The sequence below is a fragment of the Taurulus bubalis genome (genome assembly GCF_910589615.1).
Source record: "Taurulus bubalis genome assembly, chromosome: 10".
In the NCBI taxonomy this organism is placed as follows: Eukaryota; Metazoa; Chordata; class Actinopteri; order Perciformes; family Cottidae; genus Taurulus; species Taurulus bubalis.
In genome coordinates, this window is record NC_136598.1 from 5,939,694 (window position 1) to 5,950,213 (window position 10,520).

Below are 10,520 nucleotides of genomic sequence, written 5' to 3' on the forward strand. Positions count from 1 at the left end.
TGTTCTGTGAGTGGACCTGTGAGAAAATAGAACGACAATGAGACCCAAGGCATTCACCATCTTCGTTCAAAGGAAAGTGCTTTGAAAGAAAACTGTTCCAAATTTTTTACGTCAAAAATAAATATAGCAATCAGCCTTCCTGTACATGAGAGAAAAGCCTACTCAGGTCATAGAGTAACAAAAACCCCAAATGCAACATTCAGCAGCAGTCACTTGAAAGATTAAAGAAAAGCATGCTGTAGCCTGGGCTACATCATGCTTTATATATAGTTTCATGGGGGAACAAATCTGAAAATTGAAACATGAAATGGCGAATATCCTTGAATTAATTTGTATCTTCGAAAAAATCTTTTCAAGACACAAATGTTGGATTATGCAGAAAATAAAAAACACTAGCTGTACTTACTCATTAACAAATCCTGCATTTTTCACATCCAGACAATTTGAAATAATCTGCCATTATTGAACACATAAAGACCCTTGCATTATATCTCATATATTAAGTTTGATTTAAAGGACCACATGAATCTAGAGACAAAATTATCGTAACTGAAAACTGCCTTTTAACAATATTGTTGATGTTGTAAAAGGAATATATCTAAACATAATTTTAAATATTTAAATAAAGTAATAAAGTATAGCCTTTTTAATTATGCTCATTATGAATAAATATAACCTACACAACAAACAACAAAGAAAAAGAGGAGATGAAGATATTGCAGGGACTCACCTGTAAGTCTTGGTTCAGGTGCCTGACGAGTCTCTCCCTTTATGCTGTCTCCCCCACAGGGGCGTGTGAGTCTCACACAATGGTGTAACATGAGTTGTTGTTTTTTTTTACATAATTTACATTTCTTCTTGAATATTTTACATGGTAATTGTATTTGAATAACAATGCATCTTAAATAAGCTCTTTTTTCAGTTTAAGATATCAACTCCAGTTCACTTTGCAACCTGTATTTATTTTTAAAGCTTTTTTTAAGCCAAGGCCAGCTCTCAGCCGCAATTAACTGGTGTTGAGTTATGGGTGTTAATAATAAGAAACACTGTTTGTTATTCTATATACATATGCAACATAGAATTGGTCTTATGAAATGGTAGACCAAGGTTTTTTTTAAGTAATTTGTCTTTTGGTGGAAACAGTTATCTGCAATGAGGATTTCTTTATCAACATTTACCATCTTTGTAACATAGTGTTTAGGCCCTTAAACAAGTTCAGTCTATAACTCTAACCACACTTTCTGGATTAAAGTGTTGACCTTTTTAACTGACTAATAGTTATGATGTGTCACAAAAAAATATGAAACCAATGCTTCCAGTGATACAAGCCTGTTTGTGGTGCTATTTGTTCATTTGAAATGAGCAATGTCAATGCCAGCTGGGTTGCATTATTTATGTGACAATACTGACCTCAGCAGAGATAATTTATTTTAGCTTGTGCCAGTCCTCAATGAGGTCAGTATGTTATTTAAAGACAGACACCGCATGCTTTTCCTTGATATATGACTGAGTTACCTGTTAAATCATAGCATTTAAAACTAATAATGTGTTTCTTGGATGTACAAAATACAAAATGGTCCAATCCATAGTTTGCTTTCATTATGTGTTATGTACTGGAACAGGGATGTTTCTCAGCAGGGGGACAGACTGATTCGACTTTTTCTCCTCTTGTTGCCACATTTTCAGCAGTCAGCTTTAAACTTCCAGGAATGCATTAGCAACCATCTCACATTTGTTCAGGCAAAATATATAGCTTAATATGCAGAGCGATACAAGGTTAATGGATGGTATTGATGCTGTGCAATGGAAAACACTTGATTGCTGTCTTGTGTATGGGCAGGGTGAGCGTTGCACAGGAAACCATAATGTATACACGCAAACAGTGTTGTATTACTCTTTGCAGTATGAAAGAGCAGGACCAGTGATCTGGTCACAAGTGTTCACTTTAGAGATCTTATGATGTGATAAAAGTCTCATTATTGTTCTTCTAAGTTTTTGTTCTGGCCTCAGGCTATAAACTGTAAATAGAAAATGTTGGTGCTGTTTTGTACAGTCTGCGGATAAAAGACACACCTATCTGAGAGAAATCCAAAGTCTTTTGTGAAGCATCACGACATGAAAGGGGCTACTGTGTAGCTCAGGTCCCTGAAGAACAGCGCCACAATACACCATGACGATACAGCCTGAAAAAAGTGTTTGTTACATTACTTTAGATGTATCCAATGTCAAATGCCAGTTTTAATATCCCCTTTGTGGTCTAAATAAGCATTTGTCTGCAAGCCACGCCATTAGTGTTACTGAGGGCACATTACAAAACTTGGACCCGAGGCAGTAAATGTGGCCACCTTTGGGGAATAATCATAGTAACTTGGTACAGGCCTGTTGCAGATTAAGGTCAGGAGCCATAATCAAAAAAAACACAAACGTTTCATCTTTAAAGAAAGAAGATAAAGTTGAGTTTGCTGAAGCTTTTTTAAAACTTTGTTCACACAAATGTTGTTTTTTAAAGATTCCAAAATATGACTAATGACTCAGGTTGAATGTGAAAAACAATGACTTTGACTGTTTGAGGATAAACTTATCCTCAAGTCGTACCTGAATTAGAACAAATATACACACGATAGGATGGCGCTGTACAGTATCCCTGTGTTGCCTGGTAATAAAGTAAACCAAGAGCGTGTATTGTTTGCTTTACTGTGACGCATGGATGGTAAAGCCCAGCTTATCCGAGATGTATCAGATAACACTTATATGTTGGTCAATATGCAACAATAAATTGTAATACAGAAATGAAAAAGATATGTTTGAGGTCATTTAGAAAAAGTGTATCCTCTGTACACCTACTCTACACTACTGTCTCAGCGCCAAACAGCAGACAGATACAGTTGGCAACTAGCTGGTGAACATAGTGGAGCACTCGGCAGCTAAAGAGACAGATTTCTCCCTCATGAGTTGAGACCAAAAACATAGCTAAAATAGAGTGAATATTGGACTTACATGCATCAGGTGGCCAGAAACAATATTCTAAATCAGTGATTCTCAACTGTTGGGACCCGTTTTCAGTGGGTCGCAGACCTTTGCCTGAAAAAACAAAACAAAAAGCAAAGAAAAAAGGTAAGAGAAGGGACTTATGCAGCGGAGTCGTTATTTTGCAACTTGTTTTTCACTTGTTCCTCCATGTTTTCAGCAGCGTGTGCCAGGTAGGGTCAAACCATCCTAATATGGGGGAGACTCTGGGTTTTAAATAATAATTACACTAAACAGCAGACTGAATATAAAATTCACAACTGATGGCGCTGCCTGCATGACAGGAAACAACTCAGGGGTCGTGAGGAGTGCTGCTTAATTTTCTGTAAAGCACAATGTTTTTTCTGTATTTACTGATGAGGTAATCACAAGAAAAGTTAATTTTGTACATATGAATCCTTTTGAATTGTACTTTTTGTTTAATTTATTTTGAATTCATGGAAAAGCTATTCCTCAAGACAGTGATGGACTTGTTCCACAGTAAAGTGTTTGTCATAGATTCAGTGAGTGTGTATTCTCAGTTAAAGTTAGGTCATTTGAGTCTTTTTTAAACTACTTCTTAGTTGTTGGACTTTTTTGTTTGTGCATGAAAGCTGTTGAGTCTGTTTAAAAATGGCTGAAGATTCTGAATAGTTATGTATGTTGTAATACCTCGTGTCCTTAAGATGCACTGGCAATGGTTTTTAATTGAAATGCAGCTAATTGAGTGTTTAAGGGAATAGTTCCCTCTCTAGCATCGCCACCAAATGGTCGTTTTGGTTCATCATTAAACTTGTTTTTGTGTTGGCATACATATTCTCTACTATCTCAGGTTCAAACTGCACCATCTTTTCATTAAATTAATTTGAGAAGTTGAGAATGTTCCTCGATTTGGGTCACGGCTTGTCATTCAGGGGTGATGGTGGGTCCCGGAGCCAGACCAGTTGAACCACTGCTCTAAAGGAATGATAAGGTTGCTCGATAACCGCAACAGCTCGATGTGTAAATAAACAAATGTTAATTAGACAGTCAGTTCAGCCGTTACTGCAGGAATAAATAGTGAGCTTTTGAGGGCACATTTTGTAACCTTGTGCTGTTTCCCCATTTTTGTTTCCAAATGGCTATTCTTGTAAGAAATTTGTATCAACAATACATTCTCATGTTATGGCTTTGTTAAAAAACACATTTTCTAACTCTCAAATATCAATACGGATATTGCTATTGGCCTCAAAAGTTCAGTATCTTTGGGTTTTTAATGTATTTCACTATAACAAGTTGAAAAGTGCCAAATATAAAATATGTCAAAGGTAAATTGAGGAAAAGACAACTGTTACATGGATTGTTTGAACTCAAAATGGTTATTTGTAAAGATCTATACGCAATATTTTGGGATTGACAATGATTCACATAATTGTAAGTGAAAGGGTATTATCACCCAACTAAGTTTTGTGTATACTTGCAGTTTTTCCAATACAATCGTAAAGAAAAAAAGGATCTTAGTGTCTATACCATCATTGTTAAACTCCAATAAGTCTTTATTATCAGCACAGTATACGTCCCATTTGACTAGCAGTGTAATGTTTGGATAATTACTGAGCTTTACTTTATCAACATGCATCCCTTACACTTTGCAACAATGCCAGCATTCTGTAAAAAAACACTTCCATGTGTTTGTAAATGTGACTCACAGACTTGTGAATTCTATGCTCTCAATGGGAACAAAGGCTATGGATGTTTACATTAAAACAAAAATGGTGGTCAGGTTTGGTAACAAGTGTCTTGTCTCTGTGGCTTGTGACAGTAAAGGCAATTCAATATACATCCACTCGGGGAACATTGCAGTGAAAACTACTGTTTATTAACAGCCCAAATTACACAACACAAGGCCACGTTGAACAGATGATGTTTTCATAAAATCTGACGTTTTTATTTAAATTATTTAGTCTAACCATACAATAGATTTCCTTTCAACAACAGCTATTGACTGTAAGTGAATGCTGTACTCTGAGTCACACTGTCAAACACATGCAACATTGAGCAGCATCAAAACAAGTAATAACAGGAACATAGGAGGAGCCCTTCTTTATAAGTCACGTCAGGACACACTTGCAGGAACTGCCCTGTAAATGGGAAATCAATACCTGGGCTAGGGATACAACTTGATGATCGGTGACCCACATGCAGGTTTTTTGGGAGGGAATCTTTATTCTCAGTATCGGTTCCCAAATAAATATTTGGTGTTGCAAAACAGAGAGAGAGAGACTTACTGGGTTTTTAACCCGACACCTATAGGTGCGGTTAAGTTTGTCCGATCTCCTTGTGCTGGCATTGACTACAAAGAGTTATACAGTACCTGAACTCTTCTTGGGTGGTGGAAGAAATATTATTTTACATGCATTCAAAAGTCTTAGTACTTAAAGTTTTAGAGGTCATAATACAGCAGAATGAACACTATCAGGAGGCTATGCGTATATGCAGTAGCATGGGATTACTATTATATATACTGATTATATTCACACACACACACACACACACACAACACAGACACTTTATACGTGTTTTATTAGATCTACTGAAGTTAAAACCAAGCATCAAATCAGAAAGAAGAATGGGGAAGAAAGGTGATTTGGAGATTTGAGTCATGTGACATTATTGCGTTACCCTGCTGGAGCAATCCATCATTTTCCGTCTGAGAACCCTGGCCTCAGACTTTGGGGTCCCGGTTTGACCGAGCCACATGATTTACAAAGATCAGGCAATGCTATTGCAATCTTCTAATGTCCAATCTTAGAGAGCCTGGACAATTGTAGCCTCATTGTTCTTTTGCTAGTGGACAGGCGTGGCCTTAGACCAGCAGTCGTAACCTCTGATGGCAGAAGGAGAGCTCAGCACCCGGAAGCAACGTCTACTCCTCCGGCAAAGAGCAGAGCTTTGCCCCAGTGCTGCACTGGGAGCCGACACCGACACAATGCTGCTGAGGGCCGCAAAATGAGAGATTTTCTAAAGGGCCTCTGGTGCTCAGCAACACTAGTACTTTTGTTTAGCAGTGGTGGAATGTGACTAAGCACATCGGCTACTGTCCTGAACTACAATTGTATACTTGAGTATTTCCATTTTCTGCTACTTTATAATTCAACTCTCCCATTTAGGAAGTCAAACCTTACTCCTCTGAATTTAATTTGACGGATTTAGTTACTAGTTATTTGCAGGTAATACAAATATATAAATCATACCATAAATGATAATGTAATAGGATATATTAAGCTACCCAGCGGCATACTGAGTAATTCAAAAACAGCCCTATATTACCAGCTGCAACATGAGTGATGCTTTTGGTTTTGAAGCGCGTGTCCCTTCAGTAGGGACTCTTTCTCGATTTCCTTTTTCAGGGTCTCACGACAGTACTGATCTAGTAGTTCTGTTAACCAACAAGTTTTGTTTCCAGAAAATTGTCTCAAGCAGTTCAAAAGTCAAAGAGTTTTCTTTACATGTTTGGGTCCACAGGAGGTTTTCAGTCCAAAGTGCAAAGGGAAGAATAAAAACGGCCGCGGCCCTTATTTGATCCGGTTTCCATGGCATTCACTGACGTGCGCGCGCGCATCCATACGTGTTCATCATATATTCTCAAAATATGTAGATACCATACCTGGAAGAACTGAGTCATATTTCAAGTACATTTGAATTAAGTATATGGACAAGTGTATTTAAATAAACAACGTTATAACATTACCGTGTGTCTAAATAGCAATGAATTTTAATTTGTAGTACACATTAATACTCTTACTATAAAACAAGTGTGTCCAAAACAACACACTTTAAATCATAGAATATTTCCCACCCATATTTACTGTGCATTACAAAATATCCACTCTTACAGATTCAATACGATTTATATATCGATACATATTTAGGTGGACAAAAAAAGAGCAGAATGAAATTGGAAATACTGTTTCCATTTTACTTTGTGTAATCTAATCAGTCCTAGACATGCACAGCAGCAAAGCTTCTACATTTCCTCTCACACTTAAAGAACAAGAGGAAGATCAAGAACTCGGACGAAATGACTTTCAGGCCACTAGAACTGCCGTTTGTGATGCTGCATAACAGACAGGAAGTGCAAAAAATCTCTCCCATTAGTTAGGAGAGATGACTGCGTTCATGCATTGCTGATCCCAATGACACACAGGAGACATTTCCCTGATGAGAAACACTGACAAGATTGTCAACTTCTACATTCTCATGTGAGGCTCCATAGTAGCCCTTCAAACAGAAACACAACTAAACTGCTGAATAGATAAACGTATTGATATGTGGATTATCACAAAGCGGAATAGGAAAAGGTCAACAATTAAAACAGGTTGCATGTTTTCTTTGCCAGCACGCGGGTTTGTTCTTATTTAAAAAGGAGTCGGCCCGTCTCTGGGTTCGCCATCCTTCACTCCTTCAGCCAGCTGAGCAGCTGAGGTGTGTAATAGGTGATGATGATGTCAGCACCTGCATCACAAAGCATGGAGAAAAAAAAAACAATAGTTTTATGTTGACAACTATTTACAGTAACATGAAAAATAAAATGTAATGCACTTTTTAAATACCGTGTACCCTGACCCTAAGTAAGAAAACAATGAACAAATACTGTGTGTGTGAGCAGGGATACACTAATCATCCATTCTCCTTCTTCCGTTCTCCCCATACTGCAACTACTTGCGTCATTTTTCCATGCTAAACGCTGTGTGGCACCATGAATGCCTTCAAGGAGAGGCTTTGTTCCTCTCACCTGCTCTGCGGAAGGCGGTCATGGCTTCCATCACAGCGGCCCGCAGGTCGAACGCTCCGGCCTGCGCTCCATGCCACATCATGGCGAACTCCCCCGACACGTTGAACACCGCCAGGGGGTGATTTGGGAACTGAGGAGAGTTAGAGCAAGGGAAAACCACCGTGCAAACTTCCTCCAAAAAGACACAATAATTCTAAAATGATGGGAATGTCCTCTGCGTTTTCCCCTAGATGCTGAACACCGACATTGTTCTTCGCTGACCCCACAACCGGTTTGGTTACAGACCTTGTCTTTGACTTCTCTCACGATGTCCAGATACGGCAGACCCGGTTTCACCATCAGCATGTCAGCTCCTTCCCTCACGTCTCGCTCCTGCAGCAAAACAGAACCAACTAAATGTGGATTAATCCATGACAGGAAATAGTCAAATGCACATTTTTTTTTATTCAGGGCTGTTTTTAAGGATTTACGTCTTCTCTTGAGCTTTTGTAGGACCATGACCACTTCCATTGAGGTATGCTGGATTTGAAAGGTTCTACGTGTTTCTTTCTTCAAACTGCGGGGATTTTAGGTCCATTACCTTGTTCCCCATACCATTAGATAACAGGACATGTTTTATGGCTCCGACTCTTCCATCCATCATGTCATCAACTGTCTCAACTTTTCATGCTGCCCTTTAAGTAAAAAACAAAAAACAGAGGGTAGGTTGTCATCAAATACACTGAAAAAATAAGCAAAAAATTGAAAAAGATTGATTTTGGCAATAATATTGGCAAACACAAGACTGCAGGAAGACATTCCTATTACTGTTTAATTTAACTACTTTTACACAACTGTTGAACTGCAAACAAGGCACAAAAACACATTGCAGTATTTCCCCCCCACCTTTTATTTTTACATACCTTTTCTATTCTTGCAGGCACACCAACAATCAGCACACATTTCAAGCCGTTCCCCACAAGCGGCCGCAACATTCCCTCCACCTTGTTCACCCCGTATCTATGGACGGGGAAACATAGGGACGTTGCACTAAAACACAAAGGGGCCTTTCAGGAAATGTCTGAAATCGCAATGAAAACGATCTTCGTTGCTCTTACCTGGCCTGTCCCGGCAGGCTGCCAATAGGCTCCACGGCATCTGCACTGTCTCTGTAGGCGCGAGTGACAAAGAACCAACGTTGACATCTAGTCCATTTAAGTTTCACATTAAAAAAATAGTGTTGTGTCCAATTCCTTGTGGTGAACACACAATCCATGGTTGTTGACCCCTGACCTCATCCACCAAAACCTCCTGTACATTTGTTTTTATGCCTTTTTTATGTCATTTGGAAATATTTGTCAGAAAAACGTGATGGATTTCATTTACGTGATGAAGATCGGATAGATGAGACTGTCAGGCCTAAGGTCGGCGACGCAGGTCTGCCAGTATCGGAGTGTTGGATGGAAATAGCCGCTGTGGAGGATGGACTCTGCTGGTGTCGGCATCTTTACCCTGAGACAGAGAGACCATTAGTAACAACACACAGGAGGTAACACAGGGAGGCCAGGTCCTGTTACTCCCAATACCATTCTCACACGCTTCATCTCGGCTCAGTCAACATTCAAACTGAGCAGGCATGCGTGAGGCTGCTTCTCCAAACAGCAGCTTGGCTTGTGAACCTTTCAACCTAATAATCATACATGTGGCAGCAGAAAATGGCAAACTACAACTTCAAGATGATGAGCCATTTCAGTGACATGGAGCAGTGCGCTTTAATCAGCCAGAGGTTGAAAAACACTACAGATTGTGTGCTCGGGAGCTATTTAACCAGAAGAAGGCAAAGTTACAACATGTCTTGTCACCTTGGCTGGCAAAATCCCTTCATACTACAAGTACAATGTACTCCAATGTATAACTGTGTGTTATAGCCATGACTAGCAGTTCAATCTGTGATATTAGAATCCAAAAATATTAATAGAAACTGCATAAATTATACAATAAGTCGTTGTACTTTACCTGTTAAAATGAGAGCCTGCGACTTCTTCACTGGCTTCAGCCTTTTTTGCAGAGTCAATGATTAATGGCAGCTTGCTCTGGGTGGAACTGTAAGGCTTTGCCTTTTTAATATGTTTTTTTGTTTTAATGTGTTTTTTCACATCACAAAGTTTGGCATAAAAATCTGCCTTACAATACAGGCAGTATGCCCGTGGATCGTCTCCAATATACTGCTTCAACCAGCCTTTGAAATCAGGGTTTGATTCCCATTCCTTTCTGTATTTCTGAGTGTACAGTTTAGACTGAGACAGTGTCACAGAGGCACACAAACTACACAATGGATGACTGAGGTGAGTAAGTGACTGTGTGAGTCAAAAAACAAATGTATTTATTTATTCAAATATCTCCAATAACACCAACAAAAGTCGCTAGATTTGTCGCTAGTCGCTTTTGACAAAAAAAAAAAATTGGCAAGGGGGTTTAGAATGTCGCGCGTGTTGAGTAATCCAAGAAGATTTTCGTGGAGCACGTGTTGAGGCTCGTGTTGATGACGTATGTGGTGAGGCTCGAAGGCTCGCGAAACGACCATACCACGTGACTGATTCAGGAAATTGATTCGCGGGTTTGCCGTGCGATTCGCGAGTTTCCGCTTTTCCCTTTTGACCCCGCCACTGTATCATAGAGACATGCACCATATGAATAAGTTAATCATGTATGTATTGTCATCATAAACAACATTCATTCATTTATTCAACTCAAAGCTTCA

At 39.1% G+C, this 10,520-nt stretch overlaps 1 protein-coding gene across 1 annotated transcript; it reads right to left on the minus strand.

The window, feature by feature from the left end:
• Positions 1-7,322: 7,322 nt before the first annotated feature.
• On the minus strand, positions 7,323-9,264 carry LOC306742102 (delta-aminolevulinic acid dehydratase-like; the record flags this gene model as incomplete). The annotated part of the gene is made up of 7 exons (XM_079224442.1): positions 7,323-7,500; positions 7,781-7,910; positions 8,066-8,152; positions 8,361-8,435; positions 8,683-8,779; positions 8,878-8,928; positions 9,146-9,264. 7 exons carry the CDS (start codon positions 9,262-9,264, stop codon positions 7,442-7,444), a joined length of 618 nt encoding a protein of 205 aa, XP_079080568.1. The 3' UTR covers positions 7,323-7,441.
• Between the last annotated feature and the right edge of the window lie 1,256 nt (positions 9,265-10,520).